The 19,415-nt window shown below is 51.3% G+C and overlaps 1 protein-coding gene across 2 annotated transcripts in view; it reads right to left on the bottom strand.

Annotated features, from left to right (window-relative positions):
• Positions 1-219: 219 nt before the first annotated feature.
• ADCK1 (aarF domain containing kinase 1) overlaps positions 220-19,415 on the bottom strand; it is a 111,983-nt gene continuing 92,787 nt past the window's right edge. For both annotated transcript variants that reach the window (XM_046647699.1, XM_046647700.1), the window contains 4 exons: positions 11,919-12,068; positions 10,512-10,709; positions 4,970-5,163; positions 220-3,677 (listed from right to left, as the gene is read on the bottom strand). In XM_046647699.1, coding sequence (XP_046503655.1) covers positions 3,506-3,677; positions 4,970-5,163; positions 10,512-10,709; positions 11,919-12,068 — 714 coding nt within the window. In that variant the 3' untranslated portion in view covers positions 220-3,505. The remainder of the gene's footprint in view (positions 3,678-4,969; positions 5,164-10,511; positions 10,710-11,918; positions 12,069-19,415) is intronic.

Here is a 19,415-nt window from a genome sequence, read left to right as displayed (position 1 = left end):
ATGCTCGCATCTTCAGAGCCCTGCAGCTGCGGCAGGAGAGCACTGGGCAGCCTGTGATGCTGAAAGTGACATCTCTGAGCCTGGGAGTGGGCTCAGAGCTGTGCAGAAATTAACCTGACCATCAAACAAGGCAGCATCCCTCACGGAGGCTGAGCGGCATGTGCAGCTTTTTAAATACACAGATGTCAACATCCCTGAAAATAACAAAGTATTCTGAGATTCTAAATATTTGCTTGTTTATTGAGTTTTGACTATAAGCCAGGACATTTGCTCCTACCATGAGCTGGGCATATATCTGAGAGTCTCCCGACCAAATGGAATGTAGAGTTAGAATTCCTCTCTCCTCCACCTGAGAAGAGGAAGATGAAGGGAGGAAAAATAGCCACGTTCCCCAAATCAAAGAAGCCAACCCCTGAAATGACTAAGTATCCTGTGTTAAAAGAGAAAACACTCTTCAAAGTAAGCTGGTGGTGCCTTCCTGACACATTGTCACTGCAGGAGCAAAAGTTGCAGGATTTTATTGGGAAGCACCACACCCAAATGAGTTCACGGCAAGTTCCCCAGGACAAAGAAGGGAGCAGGGCGAAGGTCCCACATGGAAGCTCATGCGAGCTATCTCTGAAGCACAGAATAGACACCAGGAGAGAACCTCCTGCTATGGCTCTAGGCTCCAGAGATAGCTCCACCCAGGCTGAGCAGAAGGCACAGGCCAGGGGTCAGTGGATAAAGATGCAGATCAGGCCGAGTGCACAGGATGAGAAGACACAAGAGTGACTGTTACATAATAATTTGTCTTGGTGCCTGGTTCCTGGGAAAGAACCTCTAATTCTTTGGACTTTCTCAGTGATAGGAGCATCTCTGATATCTATGGTATGCCCCTTGGATCACACCTGAGTTTACACTAGGTGACTCAGGATGGAGGTGATAGCAGCCCCATCTCTCTGGGGAGAGGCGAGGGGCTGGAGATTGAGTTCAAGCATGTGGTCAATGGTTCACTCAACAGTGTCTCTGTCATGAAACCCTGATAAAAACTCTGAACACTGAAGCTCAGTGAACACACTGATACGCCGAGAGGGTGCTGTGTCCTGATTCTGTGGGAGAGGACATGGAAGCTCTGCATCCAAGACCCTCCTGGACCTCACCTTATGTGTCTCTTCATTTGGCTGGTCCTTATTTGTATCCTTTATAATAAAACTGTAATCACAAATATAGTGATTTCCTGGGTTCTGTGAGTCATTCTCACAAATTATTGAACCTGAAGGGGTTAGGGGAACCTCTGAATTTGTAGTCAGTTTCTCAGAATTGCAAGTGTTCTTGGGACCCCCAAACCTGCAGCTTGTGTCTGAAGTGAGGGCAGTCTTACGGGGAACGATGCCCTTAAGCCTGTGGAGTCTGCACTAACTCTGGGTGGTCAGTGTCAGAACTGCATTACAGATCATAGTGGTCCAGGTCCATCCTGTCTTGGGCCCCGGAGAAAATGCTGGACTGTCTGAATTTTCCAGGACTTTTTGTCTCCTTTACCCATCCACTCCTCCACCTCCAGTGAAAATCCAATTTCCTCTGAAATCAGGATGTTTGGGACCCAAATTAAGGCACATATGACAGCCCAAAGAGCAAGTATAATCTATATCTACAGCACTATGGAATAAAAAACAAAGCGTGGACCACTACTTAGCAGCTGTGTGACTTCAGGCAAATTGCTAAACCCCTCTGAGCCTTGGGTCCCATCTCTGTAAGGTAAGGCTAATGACCCTCCCCCTCATAGAGCTAATGGGACAATTCAATGATATACCTTACTTACAAAGAGCGTAGTGTGTTCTCTTCCACGTGGAAGGCACTCAATAATCATCAGCCTACTCTCTTCCTATTTTCAAACTGCCCTGTACCAAACTCTCCCAGCCTCTCTGTTCTCCCTGGATATCTGTTCTGGGTGCTGGGCCCACTGGCAACATGCTGATGTTTTAGATCCCAGGCCAGCAGGAAGCCAACCATTAAACCAAAAGCGAAAAGCAAGTAACAATTACCTTGAACAAAAAGGACATTTATATTTACTTCAGTGCCTATAAAAGACACCATAAAATATAATATGCAGCATGCATCCCCGTGATTAACAACAGATCTTGCAAATTATTCTCTCAGGTCCCTGGGTGCATCCAACTGGTCACTAAGAACAATTAATTCTTTCAGGAAATAAAGGGATTGCAATCATCTCTGGTCAGCGGAAAATCTGCTTGTTGTATCATGAATAAAGAGAACAGAAAATGAGACTCAAATTCGAGGTTTTTGTGTCCCACGAATGGGGTGAAGTAAGGTCAGAGAGACTCAAATACAATTACTGTCTGTGAGCATGGGTGCTCAGTGGGAGCGAGGACCAGCCAAATCTGAGGTCTTGGGGACCTGAGACCACAGATCAGGAGTTAGAGCAGGAGTCTGGGGCTCCCAGGAACAGAAGCAGATGATTGAGCTGGGCAAGGGGCAGGCTGGCCGCAGGCAATAAGGTGGGAGAACAGAGTCCAGGCAGGGGACAAGCAGGTTTCAGAGTGACTGAGTCACAGTGACGGGTTTACACTGTAGTCTTCAGGACTGGGGGCTTTGAATGACGAACCAAAGGGTCAAGTCAGGAAGCAATTAGTAGAACAAGACGGGTGCCCAGGTCACAGAGAATGAGGTGAGAACCCACGGGAACCAAAGTCCATGGTTTCAGCTGAGCCTCTGAGTTCCTGGCCTCGGTCTCCTCAACTCTTCCGACCAAGTGCTCAGTCCCGGAAAGGGACAGAACCTACAAGGAGCAGGAAGTGGCCCCACAGTGGAAGGCTGAAGGATACAGGGGCAAGAAGCCAAGCAGACCACAATGGCATGTGGCGTCCAGGTCAACTCTTACCTAATGGCCACAGAGGATTCACTCACAACCTAGAATAAAAATCCCACTGACCAAGCCCTGCCCTGCAACCTGAAGGGGTTTTATTGAAACTCAGCACACAAAACACCAAAGGGGTCACCACAACTCAACAGAGCCTGCCTCAAGTGCCAAGCACCTTGCGAAGGGGTGATCCCTACGGGGAGTGAAGGGCAAGGAGAGGGAACCTGTTCTCTAGCGAGCTCAGAGACCATGCACCCCTCCAACAAAGTCAAACTTCCTACAAGTTAAATATGCTCTCAGTGGGAATCATGGTCCCTCCTGACAATAGGAACGGTTAACGGAAGTGGGGGGCATCCAACCCAATGGCACATACCAGGAGTGGGAGAGTAGACAGAGGTTCCTTCTCCCTGGATAAGCAGAGAAACCTATTGCATGGTACAGCATGTGGGCCCAGAGACAAGGGCTACAGTGGGGGAGAGGAATTCCAGAGGTGGAATATACGGGGCCACGGACAGTGACCGTGGGGCTCCAGGCCACCATGTGGCAGAAACGGCGCAACTGAGACATGACGAAAGAGAGGAGTGAGGAAGACCTCTTGCCCACCATAGGGTCACACTGTAAAGGGGAAGAGGGCAGTAAGTCCACTCAGTGTGGAGCAGGCAACAGCCAGCAAAGCAGGGCCAAGACCCAGCTGGCCAGCCTGAGCCCCTTCACACGCAGAACGAGTTCATGAAGGTTGATCTGCCATAAGCTGAGGGTCTCGCTGAAAGAGATCTGGGTCCTTCTGAAGAACGAACAGGTATTCCTCTTCTTGTGCCTACAGGAGGAAGAAGACAACAAGAGAAAAAGAGGCAAGAAACACTCAGTATCCTTTAGAAAAATGGAAGATGGTGCTTTGCCAACTCGCCAGCTCCCTGTCCCAGTGGACGACTCCTGGTTACGTGATCATACCACCGTCCAATCAGGGACCAGCGGAACGCAACTGTACCAAAGGCGTTTTCCAGATAAGCCAGGTAAGCAAATGCTGTAGTTTCACAGGGTATCAAGGGCCTAGTGGATCCACTGAGTAGAACAATCCAATGTTTCTCTTCTTCCAAAAGTATAGTGAATATATGCCAATCCAGAAGCCCCCAGACTCAAATATAAAAGCTTTCTCAAACTTTCTATGGGTAAGAGTCACCTGGAAACTTGGTCAGGTGGTCCTGGGAGGCTGGTCCTGAGACTCAGCCCAGCTCAAGCCCTTCTGCACCAACAAAAGGCCACTATGAGATTGGTGTTACGGTGATAACCTATTCAGGACTTTGCTTCCCGAACCCTCAGAGGAAGAATAAATCACGTTCCGCCCTTTCCTCATACCGTCTATTTTGCTGTAATCTAATTCCATACTTGATAGTGGGTACATGATATATGTGGTCCACTCTCCTTCACCAGTTTCCCAGAATGACCCATTCCTCGCCTAGGATGGATGGGCTCGGAGTTGACCACAGTCCAGGCCTCCCCTCTTGGGTGAGAGCATGCAGCCACAGCATGGGCCTTCCCATGTATTCACCACCCTCAGGTGGAAAGGCCTAGAACCCTTATTCCTCTGCCACTACCTTCCTGAGGAAGCACCATTCCCTTCCTCATCAACACCCCAAGGGTGATGAGGCATCCAAAAAGATCTGAGATCCCGAGAAAGCCTGCTGGTGACACTTTCCTGGAGTCACAGTCACACTGACAGGGAAAAGGATACTGGCCTTGCTGCCTGGCCAATCCTGGGGAGACGGGTCCCAGGACCTGTTAGAGGTGGGATGTGCATCAGGGCATCCTGAATTCAAGCCCAGGGGACACTCGGATGGGACTGAAACTCTCAGAAAACATTTCAAACTTTACTAAGGGTAAAGCTTGACAGGTAGGGTGGGATCCTAGAATCCATTATTTTAACAAGTACAGGTGGCTCTCTGGAGCATCCAAAAGCATCACTCAGTTCACTAACTCCCTGTAGGGAGATGGGGAGATTGGGAAGCTCAGGCAGGGCCCTGGGGACTGCGGGAGGAAGTGGAGGTAAGTGGGACCTCTGGGACAGGCCAGGGAGCCAGAAGGAGAGGAGAAGCTGGAGCCCACACTCACGCGGCCAGCGCTCTGATGCAGCAACGTGACATGTTGAGGAAGGAGCTGGCGCTGGCACGGGTGCCCAGAGCGGCCTCAATGCCGCGCAGCAGGTCGTTGGTCTTGAAGATGAGCAGCATCTGGCGTGGCACGTGACTGAGGAGCTGGCTGATCTGGGGCAGGTAGTTGGCCGCATTGTTGCGGATCTCTGAGTCCTGAAGCAGCAACAGGGAGACAGAAATGGATGGTGGGTGTGGCAAGTGAGGCCCAGGGTGGCAGGTGTCCAGGCAGCCTGTGCCCTGAGGGGATGCAAGGAAGCTCCAGGAGGGAGCTTCAGGAGGGCTGCCTCGGCACCACTAGGAGCCCTCGCCAAAGGGCAGCTTAGCACAGGGGGCTTTGTAGCCTGAAAAACCTAGATGGGATGTCTCACCCCAACTTCTGGCCAATCACAGGACACAGTACAGGAGAACATCGACAGGGGCTGGGCCGCATTTCTGCCGCCTCTGCCATCCCTGGCTCCCCACAGCCACAGTCACCAGTACCCATTGCCCAAGCCCCCAAGCCAGGAGTGACTGAGGCAGGAAGTCTACCTCCCCATCACCCATTGGATGAGGCTGGAAGTAACCAGCCTCTCAGCCCACGGGTCCACCCTGGCCTTACTCTCCAAGGCTTCTTCCCAGACCGCCAATTTCAGACCAGGCCTGGAAAGAGCCCTGGAAGCTGTTACTGGCTGTCTTGTCCCCCACCCCCTCAGCCAAGCCCAGGCTGGTGCAGTTCATAGGTCTGAGCTCCTGACCCCAACCCAGCTCAGAGTCCTGCCCCAGACCCTGCCCGAGCCCCTGCCCCACCAGACCCACCCAGAGCCCCTGCTGCCCACACAACCACCGCCCATCACTGTCTCAGCCCACCCAGTGCCCAAGGTCCTCATACCCTGGAGCGGGATCCAGGGCTAGCCTTCGCGCCATCCTGGTGTGTAAGTTTGGGGTCTGCCTTCCCACCCTTCCCCATCCCTGAGCTCTGCATGGCTCTGGGCAGATAAGTGCCCCTAGCCAGAGTCCTGAGTATGACACTGAGGCTCCAATTCCTTCTCAGTCTCCAGAGAGACAATGATGATGACAACAACAACAATAGCCCACACATACCGAGCATTCACGGAGTACAATGTTTGCACGGATTAACTCATTTAATCTTCACAACAACCCTATCAGGTGAGTGTACTACCCCTATATGAGAGGGGGAAACTGAGGCACTGAGAAGTTAAATAACCTGCCCAAGGGGCACAGCTACTAAGTGGTGAGTCAGGGTTCAAACGCAGGCAGTCCAGCTCCCAAGCCTGCGCCCTCACCACCAGAGTATACTGCCTCTCACCTCACAGTGGATGGTGTGACCCTGGGTAAGTCCTTCCATCTTTTCCGACCCAGTGTCCTCACCTAAAAACAGGAAGGCTAATGCCCTCTGTGCCCACCACCTAGTGGTACAGGGAGGGTCATCAGAAATAAAGTATGGGGAGGTGCAAGCCGCCAACTGAAGTCACAGTGAGGGGCCCAGCGGTGCTGCCAAAGGCTTCCCCACCAGCCACCTCCTCTCAGCCCTGTCAGGCACACCTGTGCACGGCTGATAACTGCGTCGCTGTGCAACTTGAAAGTCCCTCAGGCAGGAGCTATCAGACTGGAACATCTCAACACGGAGCCAGACACCAAGAGGCTGTCTGGCTCTCTGCTGCCTCCCGCCACAGCTGCAGGTCACCCTGCCCGAGGGTAAAGGCCAGATCAAGGCCCTGCTCACCACAGGGACCCCCCTCTAGCAAGGTCAGGACTGGCCTGTTGACAGCCCCTCTCAGCCCAAATATAAAGCACCTGTGCCCAGCCAGGCTGCCTCACAGGGGCATCTGTGAGAGCGGCACCGCCTTCAAGCTTGGACGTCTCCTGATGGCAGGTGTCTGCAGTATACCCCACTGGGTGGCTACCCAACAGCCATCCCCCCAGTCTCCTTTGTTAAATGGACCCCATGTTGGTTCACTTGAGCCCTTGGGGCTGTGCTCTCCAGGGAGCCGGAGCCTCTCCCGAGCCCCATGGGGGAGTCCCGATGATCTCAGCCAACGTCGGCTCTGAGTTCAACAACTCCGCCGAGCGATCAGTTTCAGCATAGACATGTGACACGATTCTGGCCAACAGGACATTAGGCGGAGTCTGTTGGAGGACTTCTGGGAAAAGTTTTCTTGCTCTTAAGAAACGATACATGAGAAGAAACAGCCCCTTATTCCCACCTCAGGACAGCACGGAATAAAGATGTACGGCTTGGAGCTGCCACAGTCATCTTGAACTCACGAGAGGAACGCCAAGAGAATCACGGAGGGGTCAGCCCAGAGCCCTGAGATCTCGAGCTGCTCAATTAACCAACCTGGACACACCCACCTCCAGGTGTCTTGTAACAGAGAGAACAAATCCCTAATTGTTTAAGCCCCACTTAGTTGGGAAAACATCCCCTCTGATACAATGTTGGAGGTTCCCCTAATTTTTAATAAGACTAGGACTCAGAAAAACTGAGGCCTCACAGCTTGGAGGATGGCCTGGAGTGGCTAAGTTCATTCTCTGTCTGGGTTTTTGTACAAAGTGAGGAAATGGGGTCCATGTCCCCAGAACCTACACAAATGCCTCTCTCTAGTGGATCTGGTCCCAGGGCTGCAGGGACATTATAAAAAGATGGACAAGACAGGACTGATGCCCTCCAGGAACTCAGCAACTAGTTAGAGAGCTCACATAAGCATACAAATAACTACCGTGCAAGGGAGAGTGAGGGGCCCGCACATGAGTGATGCAAGTATTAAGGGATCACTTTTGGCAAAGGCGATGAGGAGACGCTTCCCGGACTCATTTATGGACTGAATTGTGTCCCCTACAAATCCCTGTATTGAAGTCCTAACCCCAGTGTGACAGTATTTGGAGACAGGGTCGTTAAAGAGGTAATGAAAGATAAGTGCATTCATGGGGTAGGGGGTGCTAATCCAACAGGACTGACGTCCTTAGAAGAAGAGGAAGAGACGCCAGGAGTATGCACACACAGAGGAAAGGCCGCGTGAGGACACGGGGAGAAGGCGGCCGTCTGCAAGCAGGAAGAGAGGCTTCACCAGAAACCAACCCTGCTGATACCGTGATCTTGGACTTCCAGCCCCTAGAACTGTGAGAAAATAGGTTTCCGCTGTTTAAGCCACCCACTCGATGGTATTCTACATGGCAACCCAAGCAAACTAATACAGTAGGATTTATGCTGAGTCTTTATGAATGAATAAGAATGCAAATACAAAATCCTAACAATAAAAACGAATAGCATTTACTCAGTCCCTATTGTGTGCCACGTGATCTTCTCCATCTTGTGGCTTTACTACCATCTATACGCTGAGGATCCCCAAATTGATATCTCGAGCCTGGATCTCTTACTTTGAGTTCCAGGCTTAACTGCCCTGACACCTCTACCTGAATGCTCAAGAGAACTACTGACGACCCCCACCCAAAATATGTCCTTCCCACAATCTTCCCTATGTCAGGAAGTGGCACCACGCCCACCCTATAACTCACCCCCAAAAGCTATGATGGAACTTTGACTCCTCTGCACACCCAAGCCAACCGAAAGGCCTCTCAATCTCATATCCAAAATCCGCCTCAGCTCCATCTGCTTCTCTGCAGCTCCATTGCCACGAGCATAGTCTGAGCCTCCATCATCTCTCCACCCGGAGTCCTGCCCCAGCCTCCTAATTGCCCTCCTGCTCATCTTGCCCCATTCCAGAGAGATACTTAAAACAGCAAGGCTGAGCACGTCCTTCTCCCACTGAAAGCCTTCGCTTTGTACTGAGAATTAATCGGAACTTCTTCCCATGACTTATGAAGGATGCTTTCCCTGCCCAGCACTCCAAATTCTTCTCATTCCACCATCCACCTCTCCACATTCCAGACTGTACTAAACTCTTTCTGTCCCTGGCCTTAGCACATCGTGTACCCTCTGCCTGGAATGCTTTCTCCAAGCTCTTCCTGTGTCTGGTGCCTTTCTTGTCCTTCGGGCCTCAGCTTAAATGTCAACTCCTCAGCGAGATGCTCTCAGAGCATCTAATCTACAGCACCCCCCATTACTCACCACCACGGCACCCTGCTTGTTTCCTCCTGGTACCTACAACCTGCAATTATTCCATCTACCTGCTTGTTCACTTGCTTACTGTCTGTCTCCCTCAACCACAGTGCAAATTACATGGAAGGCCTGTCTGTCTGTTCATCATTGGATCTTCAGCACCTAGCCCAGGGTCCAGCAAAAACAAATGTATGCTCAATGAACAAACTTCAGGAACGATAGGGAGGCACTTCACATGCATTATCAATAAAGCCGAAATTATCACCTCCATTCAATAAAGGAAGGAGATTGTCACTCTTCTTCTGAGACGACAGGCTTTAAACTGTAAGCCTGGAGCAACTGCTGGTCATCTTTGCCCCCAACCTTGCTGGGGAATGACATCAACTTGGAGGAAAGCAGAGCCAAGAGATGGCGAGAGGTGGTCCCTTTGGTGACATCATTTGAGATTCTGGATCCAGTCATTCCTCAAGCCCCCTATCATAAGGCAGCCTACAGGGGAGGACCCCGAAGCTCAAAGAGGTGACAAGAACTATCCAAGGTCATGCCACCAGGAAGACCAGGTGCTGGAACTAGAACCCAGGGCTTTCTGACTGCACAAGCAGGACCACGTCCCTTGTGGTGAGCAGGGACCTCGGCTGAGCCCGAGCCCGTCCCCACGTGGATACAGGTAAGTCTGCATGGGTCTTGCAACCTGACAGACTGGGAAGACAGAAGTCAAGTCCACGAGGGATTGAGAAGCCCGGGAGGGAGCTCACGCGGAGCCAGGAAGAATGAGATACCCCATAAATCCCTGTTGTGGGGGCAGAGGTTAGGATGAGTACAAGGAGGAGGTGCCGCTAGGACCAGTCTCAGCTCAGCCTCCATGGGACTCTTGTCTGGATCCAGTGGAAAAATGAGCCACAAAGAAAGACCAAAAAAGCTATTTCACTAAAAACCCCACAGGACAACGGGACAAGCAGCACTGCTTGAGGACGACATGAGGAATTGAAGCTCTCCCCCAAGCAGGGTGCCCTAGAGGGACCACAAGGGGGGAGACAATGCCCACCAGGAGACGGCGGAAGTGGTGCCAGACTTATTTATGAGACAGTCCCCGGGGACTCCCAGAAGTACTGGGTGCGAACTTGGAGGAAGCCTGAAATCTTATGGGAGCAGGTTGGAGCAAAAACCACAGAAGTCTGGATTATATGGTTAACATGACCTTTTTATACCCCAGGTTGATAAGGCCAGGAGGGATACAGTGGGATAAGGTTCCCTTTCCCTCCTTCCATCCAGGGACACTGTTTCTCGCTGTTTCTCATCCAGTATAACTCCAATTCCGCCCACCACACATCTCCACAGCCCACCAGTCTAGAACCTTAGACTCTGGGTTGGAAGGGGTCCAAAGGCCATCTCCGACCCTACCCCTTAAATTCAGGAGAGGGTAGGGCCAGGAGGGGACCATTACCTCAGTGGCAGTCACTGGAGCTTGGCCGATGCCCCTGTTGACGGCGTCCCACGACCGGGCGGTCAGCATGCAGGCGAACAAGGGGTAGAGATCGCCGGCTCCCAGGCGCTGGCTGTATTTCTTCACCCTCTTCATGTCCGTCCAGATCAGCGACTGCCAGAGGTGGCAGTAGTCCAGGCGGAACTCTTCCGTGAGCACCTACAGTGGGGGCAGCCGTGGCAGGACCTGAGCCTCCTCACCCCAGGAGAGACCTAGTCCCTGGCTGGTGTGGCCACTGTGAAGGGGGGAGGATGAAGATGGCAGCTCCTGAACAATGCCTGCTTCTCCCCCAAAGTGCAGCCCCCCGAAGGTCCAAGTTCAAATTTACTATTTGGCCTGCCTTGGTCCTGAGTGGCAGAGACTGCCAACCACCCACCAAAACCACATTCCCGCCTCCCTCCTAGTTAGATGTGGCCCTGCCTCAGCTTGGACTGATGGAATGTGGCAGAAGCTCCACTTTCAGGCCCGGCCCATGGAAACTTTCCCATGCATGCTCTCCGAACCCTCACCCCTGCTCCTGGCAGATGGTGGGACCAGCCCCAGGGAGGCTGGGAGGCAGGGCCTCGGTCAGCCCCTGCCTTCAGACTCCTCCACACACCCAGCACTGGTCTGTGAGCAAGCAATTAGACGTCTGTTGTGTCCGGGCCATGGTTCGCTTGGGGGCTGTGTGTGACAGTAGCTAGCCGACCTTCCACTAACAATCCCTGAGCCTTTCAAAAGAGGCCAAGATTGTAGGGTATGGGATCAGGGCCCTGAGGGGAGGAGCAGGAGACCATCCAGGAAAACTCCCTGGGACCGTCTGCCTCATGGAATCAAGCCAGGCCCCGGGTACCAGGATTGGCAGTGAACTTCCCAACTTCCAGGCAGGAACTCGTGGCTCACCGGAACAAGCTCTGCACCCCAAGTTCCAGAGGACAGAGTGTGGGGCCATCCAGCCCCTCTCAGTTCCCGGCTCCCTTTGCCGCTACATTTGACATCCTCACCGGGGCTGAGTTTCCCCTTCCCCTGAAGTGCCAGCTCACCTCCAGGCGGCTCCCTTCCCGGGATCTGGGCTAGCCTGGGCTTCCCTGGGAAGCAGGGCTTTTTATAGCTGTAAAGCATTTTCACACATCCAGGCACATTCCCATGCCCTCCTCACAGCGCCTGTAAAGGAGGCATCATCAACCCATTTTACTGGGGAGGAAGCTGAGGCTGGACTCTAGGACTGTGACTTGCACGGAATGCCATCTCCAAGGGTATGGCAGGGCCCTCTCCGACCACCTTGTCTATCTGCCTCCCGTTTCTGTAGTCGATAGAGGAGCTCAGCGGGCTCTGAGCCCAGAAAAGAGCAGGCCCTGGGGCTGGCTGGGTGGGAAAGGCCTCTCCTACCTGGTAGAGCCCGTGGTCCAACAGGATAATCTCTGCCTCTCCCGTGCCCGGGCGCTTCCGCACCAGCACGTTGCCCGGGTGGGGGTCGCAGTGCACAAAGCCATTGACAAAGATCATCTCGCTGTACATCTTGCCCAGGTTGCGCGAGATCTGAAAGAGAAGGGAGGCGGGTGGGAGTTGTGTCGCATTAATACCCGTCTCAGAGACTTCTACTCAGGCCCTTCAACCTGGTCACTCTCAAAAGGAAGGCCAGAGGGACCAAGGGGGCCTGAGCAGTCGTGGTGGAAGTGATGGCTAGAGAGTCTGCGTTCTTGAGTTTAAGGTAGAAGCTAAGCTCCAACCCAGTTCTTAACTTTAGGCGCGCATTAGGATCACCTGGAGCTCAGAAATGTTGGGGGTGGTACCCAGGCATCAGTATTTTTCTTTAAAGTTCCCACATGCTGTTAATGCATAGCAAGGTAGAAGACCCTCTGCTTCTGGTTTTTCCAATGGCTGTAACTCCCACCTCGCACACCCGCCCCTCCACTCTTGCCCCACTTTTCTCTCCTCTAGTCTCTTACGAGACCCTCTTCATTTTTCCCCCAAAGCCGAATGGAGAGCTGGGACGGGGAGGCAGGGAGCAGTCGCTCCACGTGCCCCTTCCCCAAAGAGGAAGACTAGGGGACTGAGCACTAGGAACAGGTGAGCCCACCGCCCTCTGGGGCTGCTCCCCTCCCCTCCCCCCAGCTCCAGGCCAGTCCCAGGCAAACGGGAGTCACAAGCCCTTCTCCCCTTGCCCTGCAGACCCCTTTCCCTCCTCCCCTCCCCGCCAGAGCCCAATGTTAATCTGATTTATGATGTCTGCCCAGAAGAAATGACACTGGAGAGGCCGTTTAAATCATCCTGTCACTGCTGCTCTCTCTGCCGAGGCGGTCTTCTTATCTCTACTCCCTTTTTATTAGAGCTAAAAGCCGCTTCCCAGCTAGGGAACAGCTGCTGAAAAGAGCCAGACCTGGGCCCACAGATGGTCTGCTGATGGGTTTCCACAGGACAAAGAGATGTTCAACCCAGAAAGATGACACCCCGGGATACACACTGCCCTTGGCATTCTTCTTAGCCTCAGCTGCATCCCATGGTCACTAACAAACATATCCCAGCCAGAGGAGAGGAGCTGGGGTGGGGAACACAGGGTGGGGTATTAGGATAAAGATTCAACTCCTTTCCTTGGCCTACAAAGTCCTGCACGACCAGGCCCAGCCTCCCTCCCTGGTCTCATCTTGTACCACAATGACATTCCAGCCAAATCTGCTCTCTCTCCTCCAATGATCCCTGTGCCTTCCTACCCCAGGGCCTTTGCACATGATATTCCCTCTGCTAAGAGCATTCCTCCCCTCTCCCCTTCACCTGGTTCACTCACTCCTCTCTTCCTTCCCACCCCAGTTCAGCATCACCTCCCTGGGGAAGACTTCCCTGACCTCCAAGACCAGATGAGGTTCTCCTGCCATAAACTCTCATAGTACACGGTACTTTCCTTTCATGGCCCTAGTACTCTATCTGTGTCATTATTTGATTAATGGCCATCTAGCCCGCAATCATAGGCTCCCAAGATGGCAGGGATTGGCTCTATTTTATTAAACAGCTTTATTGAGGTGTAATTTACATACCATAAAATGGCTCTATTATGCATTCACTCGCCTGTAACAGGCCAAACGTGTGAACAAAGGACTCTGCCTTCAACATGAGACCTTGTCTCTCCGCGTTCTTCTGAGATGTCATGGTTCCTACCTCTGACGCTCATCCTAGCCCCATTAATCTCCTCTGAATCCCAATTGATTATAATTGGCCCCAAAATGCATCATCAAGAATAACCCTATGTTAGCAACAATAACTGACATCCTTATTAACAGCCCTAAAAGTTGGTATAATTATGATCCCCATTTTGCAGAGGAGGGACTGAAACCTGTCAATATTTAACTTACCTGGAGCTACATGACAATAAAGAGGTAGAGACAGGATTCAAACTAGGTGTGACAAGCCCCCCTGCCCCTCCGCCTTCTAGTAACTATGATGTTACACTGGCTCACACCGACTGCGGCACTTCTCAAGTGAACCTGGTGACCTTAAACAAGTTGCTTATACCCACAGTTTCAGCAAAAAGGAAATCGTCATAGTGCCACTCTCAAGGGCCACTGCAGGTAAATGAGAATATCACAGGGCTTGGAGCCTAGTGGCCTCTCATAGGTGCCCCTGTTCTTACTGATTCCACTTAATGTTCCTGCGAGGGCGGCAGAGTAGGTTTCATTGTACCTTTTTAAGAGATGAAACCAGGGTTAAAGAGGCATCTAAAGTCCTGAGACTTCTCCGATGTCACACTGTGCCCTGCCATGACACCAGCTCTCAGATCCTGACTGGGTTTTCCCCGGGGGGAAGATGAATGTCAGCATTCGGAGCAAGACTTTGCCCTGGGTCAAGTTTTCAGACTCAGGCTGAGACGTCAAGTGTCCCAGAGCCACCATTCTCTGTTTCCTCAGAGAGGGGCCCCAGCCAGAGCTGGTCCTGGGTGGGCCAGGTCCCCATGCTGGGCCACTGAGAACCCCTTTTGTCAGGCTCTTTGGAGCTCCAAGGAGCCACGCTCTGAAAGGCGGTATCTGCCAAACCAATTGCATTTATTAAGTAATAATTCATTTTTATTTGTCAAGGACGCATAAAAGGTCCAATCAGGGCTCCTGATCGGCCCAAGATAAGCTGTGCAGCCAGACTGAGCTGATGGAATTCCAGCCAAAAGCGGAGAAATGACATTTCATTTAGTCTGGGCAAAGCTGTCATAGGGAGATGTATGATCTCCCTTACGCCTTCTGAAATATTGCTAATCGTTCTGGGCTCCCTATTACTACATTGAAAGATGGCCCCCAGGGGTCTGGGGACTCGGGATGGGGGAGCCGATGCCCACGAGGAGTGAACTGCTGCTGCCAGAGGAGGGGGAAGGACATGGTGGCACTGCCAACTGCAGCTCAGATACCCATGAACGGAGCCACCAGAGTGGCCCCCCATTTCAGCACCACAGCTGGCCGCCCCTCCCTGGGTGTCTTCCCATGTGGGGGCTCTTCCTGATGCTCGTTTTAACCAGATTTAACCAGGATAGGCAGCTGTGCAAGGCAGAGACAGAAGGGGGAACCAGCCTATGCCACTGGCTTCCCACTGGAGCTTCCTGGTACCGCCACTTAGGGAGTGGGTGGCCTGGGGGCCAAGTTACCTCCCTTCTCAGTCTGGGTCCAAGCTCCCTTAGTTGTTAAGTGGGACTAACCCCATCTGCTCTACTTCCTCACAGAGCAACCTCAAGACTCAAGGTCAAAATGTGATCAAAATGCATATGGGAAAGCACTTTATACCTACACCATAAGACACACAAATGTGAGGGTTTTTGTAATGTGGTAACTTATTATTTTACACTTGGAAAAAAAATATACCCATTATCACCGTCAAAGTGTAATTTTCTAAAAGTTAAAAACACTACTCTCATACAGAAATGGAATGAACACGCGTCAAAGATTGTTTAACTCATCAATAAAGGAGCAAGGGAGATGGTAGAGCTGGTTCAAAGAGAATTTTAAAGGACGGGGTATTTATGGGCATTTAAACAGGAACAAGAGACCCAAGATTCCTGGATTAGATACAAAACTGGTTATTGTGCTACAGGGCAATAAGGAAATCATAACCTTTGGGGTTATCTTTCCTACTGCATAGAAATTATTTGCATCTCTACTGGATAAGATCTACAGGCTGACATATGACTTCAGTCTGAGCCCTTAATTAATTGTCAATAGCAAAGTCAAACAAAAGTACATTCCCCTAGATATTAAAAATCCTCGGGTGGGCTGGTTGAACAATACTCAAAAATGACTTTGAAAGGACACACTGCGTATTCTTGGCCTTATTGCGGAATTTTGGGTAATTTTTCTTAACATCTACCAGAGTTGCACTAAATAGTCCTGGGAACCAATCTGCCCAGAGAAAAGAGGCCAGCCCCTCCTACTTAAAGATGCAGCAAGGGTCCCAGGAGAAACCTAAAGGCATCATTGGGCCCACAACCCTCTCTCCCTCCCGTTCCATATTACTTTAGCTATGTCCTGTGATTAAGAACAAACAATTGTAAATAACGCTGCAATGAACATGAAGGCAGATACCTCTTCCAGAGAAATGATTTTATTTCCTTCAGATATATACCCAGAAGGGGAATTGCTGGATCATATGGTAGTTCTATTTTTAATTTGTCGAGGAACCTCCATGCTATTTTCCATAGTGGCTGTACCAGTTTACATTCCCACCCACAGTGCACAAGGGCTCCTTTTCTCCACATCCTCACCAGCACGGTTATCTCTTGTCTTCCTGATGATAGCCAGTCTGCCAGGTGTCGGGTAGGTAATCTCTCATTGTGCGTTTCATTTGCATTTCCCTGATGTTTAGTGATGCTGAACACCTTTTCATGTACCTGTTGGCCATTTGTATGACTTCTTTGGAAAAATGAGTTGAGTTCCTCTCAGGCTGTCCCTTGCCCTGTCAATGGTGGCATCCACATAAAGACAAAGGAGCACCACCCTTTTAGAAAGGTAACAGTTAACACTCTGTGCCAGGCACCATTCCTGCACTTTACATGGACTCCCAGCCATCCTCTGCAGTAGACAGGTGAAGGACGCGAGACACAAGAAGGGGAAGAAGCTTGGTCACCTGGCCAGCAGTTGGGGACACCAGCTCCGAACCCAGGTGGCCTGGGTCCAGGGGACAACCTCTCATCGCCAGGCCATCCTGCCTCTCCACTCACAGGGAAGCTCCCCGCTGGAGGCAGGGCCTGCAGCAAAACTCTCTGAAGGTCCCCATGGCATCCAAGAAGGCATGCCATGTGGAGAAAAGTCAGTGGGAAACCGAGGACTGTCTGTCTAACCAAAAACTCTCTGTGAACTAAAGCCATAGTATAGCTCTTTTCAGGAAAAAAGTCAGTGATGAGTCCTTTACTCCCGCCATATAAAAAGAATGCGCCACTCATGTAAGTGATTTCAATAATTATGCAATGCCTTTATTCTCTAACCGTAGGGAGGGGGGAAGAAACAGGAATCTATAAAAAGGCTAAGTAAAGAATTAACTTAGTAAGTAATATTGAAATCAAGGAGTTATTTTTGTATTTTTCTCAAATCTTGAATTGGCTGAAAGTACTTTAATTATTCTATAATTGCATGGATTAACTTATTCCCACCCCCAAGGGAAAGTCTACTTATGTTCTTGGGGGCTGTCATGGAAGCAAGGCCAAGAGCTCTGAAAGAAAACAGAGGGTGGGTGTTGCAGGATGTTAGCAATCACATAAGTAGCCCAATATTAAGTATAAATAGGTTAATAATTCAAACTCTCTTTGGTCTTCCCCCACTTTCTGCCCAGGCTTCTTGAGGCAGAACAAGACGCAGAAAGACTAGACCAGACCACTGCCCAGAGCATTTACCCTCCACCCCACCCCACCCCTGGGATATATAAACCTGAGATTACTTACACTGCCCAGCAAAGGGCCAAATCTATTCACGGGGTGAGTGGGTCAATCTTGGACCAGAAACGCTGAGATGAAATCCCTGAACACGAAGACACAGAGAACCTCTTCAGCCACACATGGTGCCAGGAGAGGTGGCGAGGAAGAAAGAAGAGGTGCTGGGTTAATTACAGGAAACTGGGGGAGTTACTCTAATTTTGGAGCTTCTGGGCAGCTTGGAGAAAGCTTCTCTAGGTTAGGCTTGAACTGGGACATCACCTGAGAGCCAGGGCATGGGGCATCCACAAGGCCAACAGGACTCCGCAGGTCTCCTGGCCAGACAGACTCAGAGGGTCATGGCTACCAGAGGGATGGGGTCCTAGGGCCATGGCCATTGGAAGACATAGCAAAGGGAGGGAGAGCTGTTGACATCTGACATCCCTTGCCTCAGGCAAGAACTGACTCCAAAGAAATATTTCCACATCCTTCCATCTTACCTGGGTCAATATAAAAAATGGGGAAAGGGTTTCTTCCCTACATGTTTCCCCTTCTTCTGACAAATATTTTGCTGCTAGCACCACAGAGAGGGCCAAGGGTTGGAATTCCAACGTTGAGCATGTACTGTGTTGAGATTATACCGTGGGCACTGTGCCAAACACTTCATGTTTCAACCATCAAACAATCCTAGGGCTACTACCCCACTTTACAATAGGAAGTTGGGCTTCCAAAGGTGACAAAGCCAAGGTAGCATGGCTTGTAAGTAGCACAGCCAGCAGCAGAACGCAGGAAGGCTGATCCTAGAGCAACACTGTTCCCCACTCCTGACACCCTAGCTGTTGGGGAAACAAATATCCAGGAACCCATCCTGTGATGGGACCTCTCTAACATCGCGAGCTTCTCAAGACTCGGCCTGAGAAGCCATGGAGGGTGGACGGTAAAAGGAGGTTTTCTTTCTAGTGACTTCACTAGCTAGCGTCTGTATGGCTCTCCAGCTTCTCTTCCCTGGTCTTCTGAGCGCCTTCTCCCACCAAGCCAGAGAGCCCCAGTAAGTGGGAGAGGATGCAGAGCAGAAAGTAAACATCCTATTCAACCCAAGGTGGTGTCGGGGGACACAGGAAACTTGGCCTAACTGCAGCATGGCTTTTAGAGAGGCCGAAGGGGAGTCCCCATATGCTCAGCCGATGACCACTGCTTGCCCTCCAGTCTAGACATTCACGGACAACAGAGGTAGGTGGACAGGAGGGGAGCAAAGAAGATTCTCAGAGATCTGTAGAGGAAGACATGCCTCTGTGAATAATCACCTCGTGAATTATAAATGACTTTTTTTTTACAGAACTTCACAGCCTGCAAAGTCTGCACCATGACCCTGCGAAGTGTTGTTATTTCCTGTACAGATGAGGAAACTCAGACTCTGAGTTTAAGTAACATACCCAAGGCACTTGGCCAATATATGGCAGAGCCATACACAACCCCAGAGGTCCCAGCTCTGAAGCCCTCTGCCCCGCCCGGCACAGTGCCAGCCTCGGGGAAGCCTCCCCCAGCCCCACTTCCCACATCTGTGCACACCTCTCTTGTAGCGCTTTGCATGCAGCGCAGTACATCGTGGGTGCCCGACAGACATCTGCTGAAAGATGCTTTTGAGACCCTTCCATGGCTCCTACAGCCACACGGAATGGATTTTAAAACGAATGGAAAGAAGCATGGCAAGTGGTTCTTGCCGAATGTGGCCAACTGAACCCAGGTGTTGATTCCACTCCCTCCGCACCCCCACTAAAATCATTCTAATAGAAACAAAAAGACAAAGACCCCACCCCAACAAGGGAGGAGAAGGGCCCACGACAGCCACAGTGACAAAAAGAGATTAGCAAGATTCCATGGCGGGGGGGGGGGGGGGGGGGGGTGTCCAGGCATAGAGCCACTGAGAAATGACTTAACAGGCTAGACAATAGGGAACCCTAAGCCGGCAGTGGGGGACCTTGACCTCTGAGCCCAAAGAGGCTCAGCCTCTG

The sequence above is a fragment of the Equus quagga genome, chromosome 20 (assembly GCF_021613505.1).
Source record: "Equus quagga isolate Etosha38 chromosome 20, UCLA_HA_Equagga_1.0, whole genome shotgun sequence".
NCBI classification, from domain to species: domain Eukaryota; kingdom Metazoa; phylum Chordata; class Mammalia; order Perissodactyla; family Equidae; genus Equus; species Equus quagga.
Note: the sequence above shows the minus strand (reverse complement) of the source record. Positions and strands in the feature narration are given on the sequence as shown.